The sequence below is a fragment of the Ostrea edulis genome, chromosome 9 (genome assembly GCF_947568905.1).
Source record: "Ostrea edulis chromosome 9, xbOstEdul1.1, whole genome shotgun sequence".
NCBI classification, from domain to species: domain Eukaryota; kingdom Metazoa; phylum Mollusca; class Bivalvia; order Ostreida; family Ostreidae; genus Ostrea; species Ostrea edulis.
Genome location: NC_079172.1, coordinates 39644883 through 39662987, shown reverse-complemented (window position 1 = coordinate 39662987; position 18105 = coordinate 39644883). Strand labels below are relative to the sequence as shown.

General features: G+C 35.1%; 1 protein-coding gene and 1 long non-coding RNA gene across 4 annotated transcripts in view; both read right to left on the bottom strand.

Moving 5' to 3' along the window:
• Positions 1 to 14521, bottom strand: part of LOC125660370 (uncharacterized) — a 53052-nt gene extending 38531 nt beyond the window's left edge. For 2 of the 3 annotated variants that reach the window (XM_056149174.1, XM_056149175.1), the window contains exons 1-2: positions 13396 to 14521; positions 4103 to 4677 (exon numbers count right to left, since the gene is read on the bottom strand). In XM_056149174.1, coding sequence (XP_056005149.1) covers positions 4103 to 4521 — 419 coding nt within the window. In that variant the 5' untranslated portion in view covers positions 4522 to 4677; positions 13396 to 14521. Of the gene's footprint in view, positions 1 to 780; positions 1042 to 4102; positions 4678 to 13395 lie in introns of those variants that run through there. The other variant, XM_056149176.1, reaches the window with a different exon arrangement.
• Positions 14522 to 15271: 750 nt separating this feature from the next.
• Positions 15272 to 16636, bottom strand: LOC130050137 (uncharacterized). Its single transcript, XR_008798554.1, has 2 exons — positions 16574 to 16636; positions 15272 to 15687 (listed from the first exon to the last, which is right to left on the bottom strand). It is a non-coding gene; the product is annotated as an uncharacterized LOC130050137 (long non-coding RNA).
• Positions 16637 to 18105: the final 1469 nt, after the last annotated feature.

The window sequence follows — 18105 nt, the reverse complement described above, 5'->3', positions numbered from 1 at the left end:
ATATCTTATTATATCCAATTCTACCTTGACTTTGTTACATTGATTGAATATTGTTTAACGTCCCTCTCGAGAATATTTCACTCATATGGATACGTCACCACTGCCGGTGAAGGGCTGCAAAATTTCGGCCTATGCGCAGCGCTTATGGCCTTTGAGCAGGGAGGGATCTTTATCGTGCTACACCTGCTGTGACAGGGGACCTCGGTTTTTAAGGTCTCATCCGAAGGACCGCCCCATTTAGTCACCGCTTACGACGAGCAAGAGGTACTGAGGACCTATTCTAACCTGGATCCCCACGGGACGGCCTTGTTACAAGAAAATCAATAGGGGTTATCTACTTCTTAGGAGAAGTCAGTCTACAAAGTCTGATGTCTGGTAAGCAAATAGTTCTCAAGATATTGAGCAGACAATATTTTATCATATCCAGTTTGATCCTTGACCTTTGACCTCAAAATCGATACGGGTTATCTACCCCTTAGATTGAACTAGTGTACTAAGTTTGATGCCTGTCAAGCAAAGCATTCGCAAGATATTGAGTGGACAATATCATACTATGTACAGTTTGACCCTTGACCTCAAAATCAAAAGGGTAATCTATTTTTAGAGGCAACCATTGTACCCAGTTTTGTAACTGTCAAGCAATGGGTTCTACAGATATTGAGCGGACACGACATAATATTTGGTTGACAGACCGAAAGTGCAATGTAATATGCCCCCTCTTGTTCAAGGGAGGGGGACTTAAAAATAACACAGAAAACAGAAAATGTTGAATGCATTTACACATGTAATTATCCCTTGGGGATCCGGGTTAGAATAGATCCTCACTACCCCTTGCTTGTTGTAAGAGGCGACTAAATGGGGTGGTCCTTCGGATGAGACCGCAAAAACCGAGGTCCCGTCTCATAGGAGGTGTGGCACGATAAAAAATCCCTCTCTGCTCAAAGGCCGTAAGCGCCGAGCATAGGCCTAAATTTTGCAGCCCTTCACTGGCAATGGTGATGTCTCCATGGTGAATTTTTCTCAAGCGGAACGTTAAACAATATACAATCAATACACATGTACATGCAGTATTGTACACAAATAATGATTTTACGATAGCTCCTTTTAAGTAAAAACTTAATTCTCTTTATAGGGCCTATATCTAAATCAGTGCGCATCAAGCTGCACTTTCTGTGAAAGTGTATGAATCCCTCAGATAATTTTCAATGAGACATATTGCTTTCATAAAGTATTGTTATTTGATTACCTTAATAGTCACATCTTCGTCACAAAGTCACAACCAATAAACAGCTTGACACATGGATCCACTGGGCAACTGCCTCTTACTACATTATCTGAAGAAGATCTGCAAACTACATTAATGCACATTTAGCAAGGAGGTTTTTTCCCCCAAATTTGTAGAGTAAAATTAAGAGAAAACAGGAATTGGCATGAAATATTAGGATTTTTTATATCAGGATTTCTCCTTGAATTCAACATCTTAAAGGACTTTTTTCGAAACTAAGAAAATGGGATTTTAAAGAAATTTTAGGGCCGCTGTTCAGCCTGTGCAGGATAACCTAAATGTTAAAACCGAGGCGTATAAAAAAAAAATTATATTTCACACAACATTTAAATACTGAGCTTATCCTGCATCAGCCACGGAAACAAAAACTTTATTTCTATTCTACTACGGGTCAGCGATAAACCGAATGCACAGCCAATCGTTTCCCTATATACTGCTACGAATTAGGACACTTCGCGACGTCATGACAGCTTCCGAAACGAAATGCATGTTTGGTGGGGTTTTTTAGGGGGGGGTATGGTTTTTTGGGGGGTGGGGTGGGGGTGGTATGGTTTGGGAGGGGGGTTGCGGACGAAAAAGGCGAGATTTCAAGTTTAATTTGATATTAACGGATTACATCAAATGCGAGTTGGGCCTAATTATCTGATCTGCTCTGAATACACAGTTCAACAAAACTACGTGGAAGAGGAAACGCAGACGATAGCTTTTTGTACAATATCAAATATCCTCCTGTCATTTATAAATTTGTTTGTAACGCATATGTTAGTGAAATAAAATTATCAGTTGTCGATTTTATTGTATTTTAAAACAGAACACGGAAGTGTAAAAACAGACCGGTAGAATCGCGGAAATGGGTCTACATTTAACAACCGTCTTAAAACAATACACAACGTCTAATCAGGTCAAAAACATGGAACATATAAAGTCTCAATAAGTATTACGTTTTAAACCCATATTTTACTTTTTTCTCGTGGAAATTTAATATTTATCACTGATCTTATATAATCTTTTGATAAATCAGTACATATATCGGAGAATAATGGACGCGGCATTTCTTTGATCTCTGCAATAACCATTGTAGAATGAAGTGCAATAGTTCATTTATTCATTTTTTAATAATTATTAATTACCCGGTGGCGAAATGCATACTATAATGTACTTTGCAGATAAATTCAGAAAGAAAAATAACATTTTTTGTGAATATATTTTGCTTAAAAAGGCAATTAAAATCTATAAAGAAAATTTTGACTGTACTTATTCAAAATACATTAATATAAAACCTGATGTAAATTATTTGTTTAAAAATGATGTTGTAAAATCAGCTTAAAATGTTAAAAGTTTTACTACTCAGTGTTTATAAATATGAAGTTTCAAAAACCATTGTATGAAAATAGATGGAAAAAATGTTTTAATATCAGTTATTCTAGTTGGGAAAATGTCTATATCACAAAAATTTAAAAAAATGAATGAAAAAAGAATATCAGAATTTAACTATAAACTACTTAATGGTATTTTGAACAATAATGTATATGTAAGCAAATGGAACAAAGATGTGTCTCCATTATGTGAAAGATGCAATCTTGATGAAGACATAAAACATCTTTTGTTTGAATGCAAAATTGTTAAGCATATTTGGGAGAAAATAAGCTCCTTTTTGAAGTTTGAAATTACATGGAAAACTATTGTACTCGAATACTATAATGAAATCAGCGGAAAAAACATCCCTTTTAAATAACCTTATATCTTTTATAAGTTTTTCTATATATGAATATACAATGTAAAATGAAATGTAGACTACAGAAGGAGAAAATGTTGGAAGAAGATTTCCTGCATAAGTTTAAAAATGAATTTCTTATTCAGAATATGGTAGTTGCCAATATTGGCAAGAATAGACACAATTTTTGATATGCATTATGAAATGAAATTTCATTTCTTTGATTATTGTGATGTATTTATGCATTAAGGAATACATTTTTGTGATTTTTTCTGATACATGATGGATTTTATTTTGATGTATATATGAAATGCACTATGATTAATATTGTGTATGTACATTACAATTTTCTGATGCATGATATGCATTACGATTGTTATTATGTATGCATTATACTGTATGAAATGAATTTTTCTGATCCTTTTGATGTATGATATGCATTAATTTATGATTGTTATGATGTATGTTTGCATTATGAAATAAGCATTTTAAGTAAAAGATAAAAAAAAAAAAATACCCGGTGGGGCCGGTACTTCATTTGCCAAGGGATATGGGGGATAACAATATAAATATATCTAAATGTAAGTTTAATTTCCAGTCACTTCCTAAATTTTTTTTTTTAAAAAAAACATGAAGTACTTATCATACAACTCACTAAGCTCAACCTGAAAACTACTGCGTAATGCCATCCCATTGACGTCCTCGAACTTACCTGCCTTTTTTTTTATGCATCAGATTATCAATATATATGGCAAAAAGCATGCATGGAGAAATCACTGTAGTCAAATGTAAAAAAAAAATTTAAAAAAAATATATCTATGGTATCTGGGAGATCGATATATCACTAGGTTAAAGCGATTTTCTAAATGAATAGTAAAATCACTTGCCATATGACCATGCTCTAACAGTTACATACATGTAAGTACAATTTCTCTATCAAAGTAAATATAATGGCATGGTTAAATATTTTACACCTTTTTCATGAACCGGTGCCTGAGAAACTAAAGATTATGTTTTAATTTTCTTTTTGGTCTAAAAAAGGGAAAACAAGTGATTTCTGCATGTGGTTAAAAGTCTTACTACACAATCAATGATGAGCATACCAATCTGCCGTTCCCGATGACCAGATCCAGAAAGACAGGCCAGCGAGTGTTCCTGACGGGTTTCTCTGAATGCTGTTACAGTAGGCCTGATTACTCGAATTAATGGTTATGTAACCATTGTATTCATTCGCGCTGCTGGGTAGAGGCTGTGGAATGTCCTGTTCTGTGCAGTTTTCCGGGATACCATCCTTCAGTAAATCTATAGCAGTCGGAGTTGAAGCTCTCCCACTCCTACAGGAATCTCTGTCATTTGAGCAGGTGCCCGATCCACAAGACGTGGCGTTAACTTGTCCACGTTTATTGAGTTCGACAGGGTCATCTTTAGGTTCGACATATTTAAATCCATCCACACTTGCACACAGCAGTAGTAAAACGATTGAAGGCAAAGTTTTAAAGAAAGATTCGGAGAGAAAATACATTTTTTTTCAATTTTTTCAATTAATAATAAAGGTTGATTTGAACATAGATAGGAATTACATTCTTCCTCGTTCCGTGCTGTACGTAATCAACCGTTCCATGTTATAAGCGTCATGGTTTTGTCATTCCCCTCATCAATTTTATCTCTGTCTTGGCGACTGAAAGAGACGAAAAACAGTTCGCTTAATGCTCTTAAAACGTGGTGACAAAATTATGCTGCGCACAGACCTGTATCATCCCAACAGTGGAACAACTGCCAGGGGTTGACCCCGGTTAACTCAAATGATAGGAAGCACCTAAAAACAGGATTTCTATATGCAAATTTATTTTTCTCCCTTTCCCCCTTAAATATCTACAACGGAAAAATGGAGGGATGTACGACTACATACATTGTTATGACTATAGACAGAGTTTTTCTCAAAAGCACGAGACCACAAAGATTTCATTTGATAAGAGTACAAACTTACTGGGAAATTAATATTCAGTATATTTTTCCTTGATATAATTAATTACGGAGAGCGGTAGCCTAGTGGTTAAGGCGTTAAGTTCCACACTGAAAGGTCTCGGGGTTCGATTCCCGAATCCGGCGCCGCGCTAAGCCTAAGATGAATAACATAAGGTGGGTATTTTAAAATATTTCTCAATGTATAACGGTATGTAAAATATATGTATATTCCGAATGTATTTAGCAGACCTCGGAACCCTCAAACTCGGAGTGATAATATGTCTACTATTAAGGACTGCAGCACGTGATGAACAATGAGACATAAAGATGTAAATTAATAGCAATTACAATCACAACAGACAGTAGGAGCGCCCGGAGAGGGGTGTACCTACAACTGTTTGACAATAATGGAATCACTGCGCCCCCCCCCCCCCCCCCCCCCCCCGTCTTAGAATCCGATTCATCTACGACCGAATTACATGTACATGAAAGGTGAAGATAACGAACAGTGATCAATCTCATAACTCCTATATAAAGGTGAAGATAACGAACAGTGATCAATCTCATAACTCCTATATAAAGGTGAAGATAACGAACAGTGATCAATCTCATAACTCCTATATAAAGGTGAAGATAACGAACAGTGATCAATCTCATAACTCCTATATAAAGGTGAAGATAACGAACAGTGATCAATCTCATAACTCCTATATAAAGGTGAAGATAACGAACAGTGATCAATCTCATAACTCCTATATAAAGGTGAAGATAACGAACAGTGATCAATCTCATAACTCCTATATAAAGGTGAAGATAACGAACAGTGATCAATCTCATAACTCCTATATAAAGGTGAAGATAACGAACAGTGATCAATCTCATAACTCCTATATAAAGGTGAAGATAACGAACAGTGATCAATCTCATAACTCCTATATAAAGGTGAAGATAACGAACAGTGATCAATCTCATAACTCCTATACTTGTAGTACCCATTCGTTCTACATATTGCTCGCCCAAGCAGATTACTCCAAAAATCTTTATAATCAAGTTTTGTATATCGTCTGTTTGTCCGTTTGTCTGGCCTTAAGGTATTCCATGTATAATGAAAGGATAATGAACAATTTTGAAGGATTTAGATCAACATAAAAGTTTATTGTTAAATAATGATGAAAGTGAAGCAGATGAAATTCACATGACTGGTAAATGATTAGAAGCTGACCCTTTTGCACTTAAGACTTTTTGGAAGAGTTGTCTACCCTTTGTAAAAATAAGAAAAATCTAATTTTCTTAAAATGTGTGTGGCCAATCATTAATTTTATTTCATATTTTCATTAAAAAAAAAGTGTATCTAACTTTCTACCAAGAGATTAGTATGAAAATATAATTTGTTTTTAAAATATTGTAATAAAACATGCTTTTCCCATATACTTCAATGTTAAATTCTAGGTGAAATAAATCAAGCAGTAAACAAAATTTTGAAAATTCCTATGGTGGATTACTTTTACTTGATGAACCCTTTAAAATGATACCATGATTACAAATATTCCACCATCCATTTATTAGATATGAAATATGGTCATTATACATTGAATACCTTAACTGACTTTTCGTTTCTTCTCGAGAACTGAAAAATGCAGTTTCAGCCAAACTTTATACAAAGCATAAGTATATTTATATCCTTGAAAATGGGGATTTCTGTTTGTTCAAGTGAAGAGGCATACCCTAGCCATGGAGAGATTAACGATAACTTCCTCAACAATCTTTTTTGACCAGACAAGCCAAAGTTTACCAGAGTAAAGTCTGTTACAGCTATGACGATTAGAGACCGGGGGTGGAGGTACATTTTGCATGAGAATATAATCATCTTGTTTTCCTTACAATGACGAGTAGCAGCGTTGGGGGTTTCGTGTTGATGGAGAATTCCGATACAGACTGAATACTTGGAGAAGCAGGAAGCTGCAGTAGATTGGATCTTTGTTGTTTTATTTTTTTTGGTTTTTTTTTCATTTTTCATCCGCTCTTTGTTTCCGTATGCACTGATACTTGTCACGCAAGATTTTAAGAATATGATAAGAGAACCGCATTTTAAAAAAGATTTTTTTTTCACAATACAATAACAATAAGTTTTGTATATGCAGACATTTTTATCGACATTATGTTGGATACACCACAGGTAGATCCAGAAATAATGGTGAATAAGAGGGGACACCACAGGTAGATCCAGAAAATTTTCAAAGGTGCATGTACGACTCTAAATGATATCCTGTCCACCTAGAATTGCAACCCCTTAAAATGATTCAAACTTACTGTTGTTGGGTTTTGTGGTGTGTTTTTTTTTGGTTAAAATTGTCCACCAAAGGAGACCCGGGCCCCTAACCCCCGCCAGATCCGCCAATACATGTACATACGGTACCCATTCACAATAGGACAATAGGAAAAAAGAGGTCATGCAGAAAAGACCTTCCTTCATCTAAGTGTAGATCGGGTATGAATTTGAGTTGAAGTGTCAATGTAAATAAAAAAAAGAAACCTTTTTCAATACTGTTTTCCTTTCGAATGGATTGTATAGTAAATTTATGTACACATTGAAAATATTTTTGAAAAATAAATCAGTAAAACGACACATCAAATTAGCAAAAGTGGAACACCCCTGCATGAGGGGGGGGGGGGGGTGAATGAAAATCTATGCACAACATATATAATTCTCGGCTTTTCAAACTACAGTTTTCCCCTCAGCATGATTTCAGCTTTAGTGTAGTTGGCTTTCGTCTTAACACATCAGAGCTATGGCTCTAGTCTTCTAATGACTTTAAGGATATACGCGACATTTCTCAATAATATATAATATTTCGTGACATTTCACGTACAATTCACTTGCATTCTATCTCGTTTCTGCAAAAAGGCCTGGGATATATCGCCATGTCTGATTTAGAGTTAGCTTCTTTTTTTTTATAATAGTTCCTGGTTGTTACAAGTACAAATGTAAAGTCAGCGCTCTAATGTAGTGTGTGTGTGTGTGTGTGTGTGTGTGTGTGTGTGTGTGTGTGTGTGTGTGTGTGTGTGTGTAATATTTCAAATAATCGGGTATCGAACTCTGGGCCCTTGCATTACTAATTAGGTATTCTAACCACCGAACTACCCAGACTGATATATACATAGTATTGTAATATTACTACAATATGAAAATTAAATCTATTTCGAAAATCATATAAAGAACGCTTTATATAGAGATGAACAAATATTTTCCAGAGAAAATGTCAGAAAACTCGTGTATATCTTTAAGCATGTACCCGTACGTGAGTACTAAGTGTCGTGAGAAAAAGAAAGAAATAGTATACTGAAGTTGTGTAGTATTTTATTCTCCTGTCAATGGGATTATAAGATTACACATATAATGGGGACATAATCCATTAAAGTTTTTCCAATAGAAAAAGGGGGAGGATTGCCGAGTCGTTTTGCTATCTCGTCGTATTACCCACTGCCCCCCCCCCCCCCCCCCTCCTTCACAAAGAGTTTACGCAATACTATTGCATATGAAAGGGATTGTCGTGTATGACGATTTCAGGACTGTGTTTATGCATGTATACAAAGGAACAAAGAATTGTTAAGCAGCCCCTGTGTTCTTTAACATTGGGAGTTATATGTACTTCTAACATTACATAAACGACCGGGGGTTTCCAGCAGCTCATAGTCACGTGCTTCCAATCACCTCTGTTGATATACATGTGAATTTCAAAGTTTACAACATTTAAATTTAATGAAGAACATTCTTTTACAGTAGGGAGAACAAAAAATACCATTATACTCCATACATTTATTCTCCTATCTTGTTCATAGATAATTGTCCCTACTCTCAGTGCAAGTGAAGGAATGTTTCGAGATCCGTTAAATGTCCGAGTATTCAGAAAACAAAAACCAGTTTGGAACGAGGAAGTGAATTTGACATGCTCAGCTACCTGTACACTAAATATAGCTCCTGCCTCTCCTCTACTTCTACGAAATGACTGGTTGTCTTCCACGTGTCGATTACATCACTTACGAAGTGGGTAGTGATTGTTAGATAAAACTAACCCATTAACACTATTTACAAAGGGAGACAATTAGAATTAGTGTTGAAGCGATGAAGCTGAAACAGCTGCTTTGAACGACTCAACAGAGTCGCTTTTTACAGTGCCCCGAGGGGTATAGGTCCACTTTTGTATAGTGCGTAAGAAGAATGAATTTTACCTATTAAATTTAAGTTGAAATTGGAGTGAACAAGGGTGTTACTTGAGAGTGTGAGAGGGGGGAGTCTGTTTTATATATAACCACTTTTTCGTGGATTATTTTGTATAGTATGGTAAGTCGTTCGTCTGTCTGTTAATTTTCTTCATTGTATCATGTCACTGACACTAGAGGTGTTGCTGTGTTAGTCAGGGACATGCTTAGCAACCTGTCTCTGAACCATTTCTGCTCCTCTTCTGATAAATATTCACTGCGCAGGCATACTCTGAGGGCGATCTTACTAGGGATTTGTAAGCCTCCTTCTTACTTCAGTGTGAGATAAAAAAAATTTAAAGGAATCCTAATGCATTGTTTGCTTTTCAGTAACATTATTTACATGTGTGCTCCACTTAAGATCTGATTGGATGGTAACTCCTAAATATTTTAAATTATCAACTTGTTTAAGTGTTTGGCCATGTATTTTATACAATGTAATACTATTTTCTTAGGTTTTTCCTTTTACTTATCGTTAATACGTTAAATTTGCCCAGGTGGATGGCCATTTTCCATTCACTTTCTCACATACCTCATTTATCTGAATCATTTAAAGAGTTTGTCGTCGTTATTTGATTTGACGGCGAGATAAGCAATGGTGTCATCTGCAAAGACGCGAATGGTGGAACTAAGACCAGTATAGGAAAGTCATTGATGTAAAACTGAAACGGACTGGGACCCACTGCCTGGTATATTCTGGACTGTACAGGGGCAGAGTTGGAGGTCCCCCTCCCCCTGACTATCTCATGAGAATTTATTATTAGTAATTAGTTGTAATGGGTGTAATGCCCCCTTTGAAAACCTATAATATTAATGGTAAAAACCCTCACTCCTTCAAAAATTCCTGGATCATCTACCCCTGCTTGAACAAGTGCAAGTTTCCTAGTTTCGTATTACTTTCTAACATCCTTATCATGGCCTTATGACAAGATTCGCCCCTTGTGACACATCCACTTAAAAAGATCTAGGACTTCTCGTGAAGTGTTTCCCCCGCTATTGGAAGGTTGAGATCATAAATTGTACTTCTTTTGGAGTGTGTATTCCTTGAATAACCGATACAAGACCCTGGGAATTGAAGTGTGTGACACTGTATGAAGTTATTTAAAACAAAAAGTGCTCAAAATATCAGTGAATTCGGTGCAATAAAATCACACCGCATTAGATGCAATAAAAATAGTAGACGGTGGTATGACAAGCCGTAAAACGGAAGTATTTCTTATACTTAACAGGCATGTAATATCACCCCCCCCCCACACACACACACACACACACACTTTTTGACAATGATCATTACCTGTTATTTTCATATGCAAATAAAGATATATTGATTGACTGCCCCCAACGCTCCACTATTTTTAAAGTAGTAGTGAATGTTTGATAAAAAAAAAGGGGGGGGGGAGGCGGATATTAAAAAAATAAATAATCTATTGTATATTCATAAATATTGCAAGGGCTTCAAGTGTCCGTGTAGATGCAGATGCACCAATATTATTACACCAAGTTGTACGTCAGTAATACCCATTATGAATCACTAGTAACTGCTTCACTGACTAGTAGTATAAGTATAACATGAGTTTATGTCATTTGTAGTTAAATTCCCCTGTCTCTGAATCTGTTGACGATTTTGGTGGACTTTAAGATCATTCCGTGTGCATTACACCTCAATAGGGGATTTTCGAGTTCTTCCATGTCCGTGTTTATTCTGCATTTAGTCACTATTACGTCATACTTTTTTAGGCATGGTCATATCCGGTTTATCGTAGTTAACGTAAATACACTAAGTCTTGTGTAAGTATATATACATGTAGGGCCTACAACCTATTGAAATGGACGTTGATTCTTTGCAAGTATAATCGAACTAAAGAAATGTTTGTAATAGATCAGTGCTTGTTGTTCCTTTTACCGTAAAAGTAATATACAAAGGCTATGTAAGCTTGCGATTGGCCCTGTAATCTAAATTTGGAAATCCTTTATGGCGTGTAAAACGAAAAGTTGTTATTCATATTCGATAATTTTATTATTCATATTCAAAAACATGTCTAAGTTTTATTCTAAAACGTGTTATTCATATTCAAAAACATGTCATTCTTATTCAATAAATTGTTATTCATATTCTAAACTTTTCATTCATATTCAACAACATGTGATTCATATTCGATAATCTTTTCATTCATATTCAAAAACATGTGATTCATATTCGATAATCTTATCATTCATATTCAAAAACATGTGATTCATATTCGATAATCTTATCATTCATATTCAAAAACATGTGATTCATATTCGATAATCTTATCATTCATATTCAAAACATACGATTCATATTCGATAATCTTATCATTCATATTCGATAATCATGTCATTTATATTCGATAGTTATGTTATTTATATTCGACAATCATGTCATTCTTATTTGATAGTCATGTCATTCTTATTCGATAATTTTTTAATTCTCATTCAATATAATTTGCATTGTGGGTAATATTATCTGTTTGTAAAGTCTCTGCTCATTGGGTACATGTATGTGAAAACGAAAGTCGATTATGGTGTTACCATATCTGTACCACGTGTACGCAGCACATTCATAGGTTATGAATGTCTATTGATTGATAAACTTTTGGTATATTACACTAACTAACATAAAGAATGTACACTTACCACCAGATATGGTAACACCATAATCTACTTTCGTTTTCACATACATGTACCCAATGAGCAGGGACTTTACAAACAGATAATATTACCCACAATGCAAATTATATTGAATAAGAATTAAAAAATTATCGAATAAGAATGACATGACTATCGAATAAGAATGACATGATTATCGAATATGAATTACATGCTTTTGAATATGAATAGCAAAATTATCGAATATGAATGACATGATTGTCGTATAAATAACATAATTATCGAATATAAATGACATGATTATCGAATATGAATGATAAGATTATCGAATATGAATCACATGTTTTTGAATATGAATGATAAGATTATCGAATATGAATCACATGTTTTTGAATATGAATGAAAAGATTATCGAATATGAATCACATGTTATTGAATATGAATGAAAAGTTTAGAATATGAATAACAATTTATTGAATAAGAATGACATGTTTTTGAATATGAATAACACGTTTTAGAATAAGAATAACATGTTTTTGAATATGAATGATAAAATTATCGAATATGAATAACAACTTTTCGAATATGAATGATATTCTTTAGAATATAAATTACAAGTTTTCGAATATGAATAACAAGATTAGTATAATAGTGCAACGTTTTACACGCCATAATCCTTTCCAAAAATGTTGGTGTAGATACGTAAAAAGAATTGATCTCAAGCTCTTGAAAGTTAATCGCCAATTGGTAAAGAAAACTGACTGAATGACTTGAGTTGTCGGAAATCATCAATAAAATTGGGGGGGGGGGGGGGGATTAAATGAGGACATATACCAGCTATTGAAAGTTATTATGTCATGATTTATCTTTACAAATATTGGGCTCCATTGGAATGAACGGCGACTTCAGCATTGCAAATCCGATAATGGATATATCGGTACTTCTGAGGCATGCACGTAGAATGTGGGAGGGGGGGGGGGGGGGAATGGTCCCCATTTTAACAACCATAACTTTCTATTATTTATATATACAAATAAAGATATATTTCGTGACACAACCACCAAGCCCCCCCCCCCCTGACTTTTTATGGCGGCAGAAGTGAATGGTACGAATGCAATTTATGAAGTGAATCCATAATATGTTCTCCCTACGATTCAAGTAATCATAATTTGGGGGAGATTCTTATACAATATACAACAGAAAGAGAGAGAGAGAGAGAGAGATGAGAGAATGTACTGTATCAAGGATGGCGAGAGAGAGAGGGAGGATTGAGTTATGTCAACTTGTGTGATCTTGGGTATTTCTCTTGATCTTCCACAGATTTTAAACCAAGTTGAACCAGGAATTACTTTGTATTTGTGGTTTCTCACGATCAGTTGGACGATTCAAAATATAATTCATAATTACAGACACCCAATCCAATTTTCCATTCATACCCTCTGTCATAAGTGTAAAGAACGTATCATTATTCAGGAAATAAACTGAACACTACTGAAACTGAACAAAGACCCGTGCAGACCTGTTTTAGATATACACTTACCTGTGCGTCGCTTTCGGTTTGTTTATATCACCTGTTCAGGTAAATGTACACAAGCCAGAGATCATTCGGACGGAATTCGATTCCTGGTGTTTGCCAAGTCTGTTGTAGTGGATACAGATCCAAACAAAGTTCCTTTTTCACCGACACTTGATTTTTTTTCACGTTGTATCAGTGGGTTTCTCATCGGATCATTTACTTCCTTGTTAACACAACATGACACACACGTATACACACAGTACACTACGCCTTCTAGTAGGCAGGTTATTCTTGTTGATTAAATTCGCTGCTATTTAAAAACCGCGTACGACGAGGGTGATTTAAATTACGAAATCCCTTTAAAACATTATTTAAATAACAGCTGATAATTCTCTTTCTCGTGTAGGTGATTTTTCTTGGGGGAAGGGATTCGCAGCACGGTTAATAATGAATGATGTACGAAGACGAAAGTACCATAAAATACATTAAATGTATTAGAAGCGGGTGGGAACGCTTGTTTGACTAAGATCGTATACATTTATACTAAGTGATGTACTGTACACCCGACTCTATCTCTGGCCTGTGTTGATGGATGTACTCAAGGACAAATAATTTTGCCCCCCACCCCCAATAGGAAATTTGTAACGGTGATATCTGCTCCGTGGAGCGACTAGTATACCTGTGGTCGGTGGAGCGGCAAAGTGTGACCGCTACTTTTAAATTTGTATTGTTTACACAGACACACGTGTAGGTCTACATACCTGAACCTGGCGTGTGTACACAATAAACGGGACATTAAGTATGCTTAATTGCTGTAAGTGCGGGTTCCCTACGTATCGTTCATTGTCTAATTAATTAGTCAATTAAATTCTTTATTAAATTGAAGCGATACAGCTCATCAGTTTGGTCGATCGATGTTTGGAAGCTTAAATTCGATGATTTAACGTTGTATGTCATTAAACAATTATCGAAAAAAATATTATCATTTATGAGCACAGAAATTAAAGGAAGATACTGGAAATTGGTTAAAACCACTGTCTAAATCAATTTCACTGTCATGATCGTGTGCAGGATTGGACAAAACAAGATGGCAGACGACAGTTCCAAACAAAGGTAGGCTCTTAAAAATCTTTATTTCGCCGACTTATTAGACGACGAATTTATGAATTTAAAACACTGCCTGGCCAGGGAGGCATCATTAAGTTGATTGGTTGTTGGAATTCTTACTCATGTACACATACAACTCTAAATTCATTGATCGAAGTTGACGATGTTGCCTCGATAGAATTTGAAGCGGGCAAAGATTAAAACTGAGTATGGTTTGACGTATACTAATTTCTTCAGGTATGATGGTTTACATTTCACAAAGCTGTTCAACGACAATAAAGACAATAAGATGTTGAGGTGTTCATGTTTTCAATACTTAATCATCTGTCCACATGCACTTGTGCCTTTCATATGTATGCTTCTGCTGGAACAAGTTTTGATTGTTAAAGTGGGATTTATTATCTTTTGAAAAATTTCCCTCTCATTTTAATTCTAATTATCTTGAGTGCACATGTCGTGCAAGATATCGAGGCCAACTCACTTACAAGGATAATTACTTGCGGTAGAAGTGTTTGTTGGAATGTAGTAAATATCAGCATTTCTGTATTTTAAAACCTTTCGTTTCTTGTAATTACATTGAATTCAACCTTATAGTTCATATACTGATGAAAGAAAATAGAAAGGATATTTTCTCAGAAATTCGCAATATCACTCCTCTAGCTGAAATATGAACCTAAATGAAAAGCAGTTTTGTCCATGGTGTTTTTTCTTCTTCAATATTTGCTGCTCAGATGAAAGGTTACTCTTCAATACAAATTTTTCAATAGTTGTTATCAGTTCAATACAAACGCAATAACATTGAAATATATTTAATAACAAGTAAAACTTAAGAACACTTCTGGTTCAATGAAATGACAAATCAACATGTGTAAAATGCAATGTAAAAGATTAGTAGTATCTCTGTAAAACAAAGCATAATACCGTAAATAATCGTTTCATAATGAACATAAACGGATATATAAAACGGCTGCCATGGTATATATATGCACCTCGTGTATTCAGAAAACAATGGGTTTTTTTTTACTTCGTGTTTCTTTTATAATGTGCAAAAGCGTGTGTTACACTGGTCACAAACGAAGACAATTTCTCCGATTGATGTTTCCTTTTTACATGCCTACGCAATTCAGAATTGGTCTTGAATTCCTCACCACAAATTTCGCACATTCGAAGTGTACCCATCTCATGGAATGAAGTTCTAGGGCTTGATACCTGAAACAAAGGAGAACATCTAGATATAACAGAGTTTGGAATTAGGGAATATGTGCGAGTTAATTGAATTCGGGAAACGTCGAATTTATATTGTTAAAGAGGATTATAAAAAGATGATAATTTCTCACGTGTTTTATAGGTCAAAATGGTCTTATATATCCTGGATACGAACAGTCAACGTTACATCTGTCGTAAGCAAAATATTGATGATTCGTGTATAGATCTGCTATATTGGTTCAATTTGAAGGAGATAGCGAATGGATATTTTTACAGTAGCAATTGTCGTCGTTGGGAACTTAAACGACGATGTAATTTGATAACAGTAAAAAAAAACATTCAAAATACACCATGGTCATGTTGGAAATGTCTGAGAATCTAATAAGCTACATTAATCAAACTAAAATGTGATAAAGTGAAGTCGAGATTCGAAAATATAAAGATTTTGAAAATAAAGATAAAAAGAGGGTCCAATCCTGAACTAAAATTGAGGTCCAATCCGACACGTTTATCGTGGAAACGACCATAGTCCAATTCTGCACATTAGCAAATGTTCAAGTCAAAATATCCATCTAACCAAGGCAATTTAAGGGATAAATCGCATACACTGGTTCAAGTTTTCATCAAAAGATATGTGCAGAGTCTATTTTACCGAAAGTATCTTTTTTAAAATGCATGAAAACATGATTAGAAACATCTTCGCCCGCTTCAAATTCTATCGAGGCAACATCGTCAACTTCGATTAATGAATTTAGAGTTGTATGTGTACATGAGTAAGAATTCCAACAACCAATCAACTTAATGATGCCTCCCTGGCCTGAGGCAGTGTTTTAAATTCATACATTCGTCGTCTAATAAGTCGGTAAAATGAAGAGTTTTAAGAGCCTACCTTTGTTTGGAACTGCCGTCTGCCATCTTGTTTTGTCCAATCCTGCACACGATCATGACAGTGAATTTGTTGAGGTTTTTAAATTTTTTTTTTTTTTTTTTTTACCTATGTCACACATATTCCTGCATTTCAATTTAGTATTAATCAACCTGTTGATTCTAAATTTCCTAAACGTTGTTTCAGCAAGAAAAATCCAGAACCTGCGTTGTTTTAACCCTTCTTGGTTTGTCAATAACATTGTACTATTGATAAGGAGAATAAAGAATTGATAGAGGTCAGCCGGATTTGTTAACCGGTTGCCAGATAATCCAGTCGGTAGAGCATCTGACTAGATATTCAGGGGTCCAGGGTTTGATTCCAAGTCTGGTCGTTACATTTTCTTCCTTTCCGTTACATTTATTTACAATTCAGATTCTTTTGCCCTTGTCAGGACTTTCGCCCGCAAATCTAAGGGTGGTCAATGACACCAAATGGAGCATAAAGGGAGAAAATGTAATGGACCAGCCCCGAGTTGGAATCCCTGTCTGGTCCGTTGCATTTTCTCCCTTTCTGTTACAGTTTAGACCATACGTATGGTTACATTATGACGAGGTACATAGTAATATATATTAAAAGGACTGATTCACGATTTTCTCAAAAATTTTGTTTTTGACTTTTATTGTTTATTGTACACAAGTACCTTATACATGTACACTGTACTCATCAACATGTGTGTATTACATTCATTCTGTAAAAGCTCATATTCTTACCATCACACAAATAGTCCAAAATTAAGTATATCATCCACGGGTCATGGATGATATTCCTTAGTCATTGTAGACACATTTAAGTACAATTTTACCCATAAGAATTAGATCATTTACAAACAAAGGAATATATGCCGTCAACATAAGCAACACTCTTCGTCATAAAAGAGTTCAGTCGTGTATTCCAACTTATTTCAAGTTCAAGTCTAAACGCAGTATTTCCTACAAATATACTTCTACTATTGCATCCAAACGTTTTAATTATAAACAAACTCTGCAGTGCCTAGATATAGACCATCTTATACTTAATCCACCTACGTGTTCTTTTTCTTCTTTCAGCTATAGTCCAGCTGGACATACATGTATCATTACTGGTGAAGTTGATATAGTTGAAAATGAGGATCTCAAATCACTTATTCTAAAAGGTCCTAAATACAGAGAACCTTGGTCTTTCAATTGGCAACAGAACTTCATCTCTTTTATGAATTCTGTCGAGGATTATGCCAAACGATGGGCTAAATATGAAAAAGAAGAACTTGATACATTGTCAGATTGAATTAAAATCAATATATGCACCCAGGGGTGCATGAGCCGAGTTGCATGAGATACATTGTAAAGTCAGGAATGATGTGGTATATTTATAATTGTGAAAAACTAATTTCAGCTTTAACATTTTCGAGTTACTGTCCAGAAACCATATTTGTCTAAAGTTTTCAATCTATTTTCGGTCACTGTGACCTTGACCTTTTTCCTCCAAAAATCAATAGGGGCGTTGCTTTGCTGGTA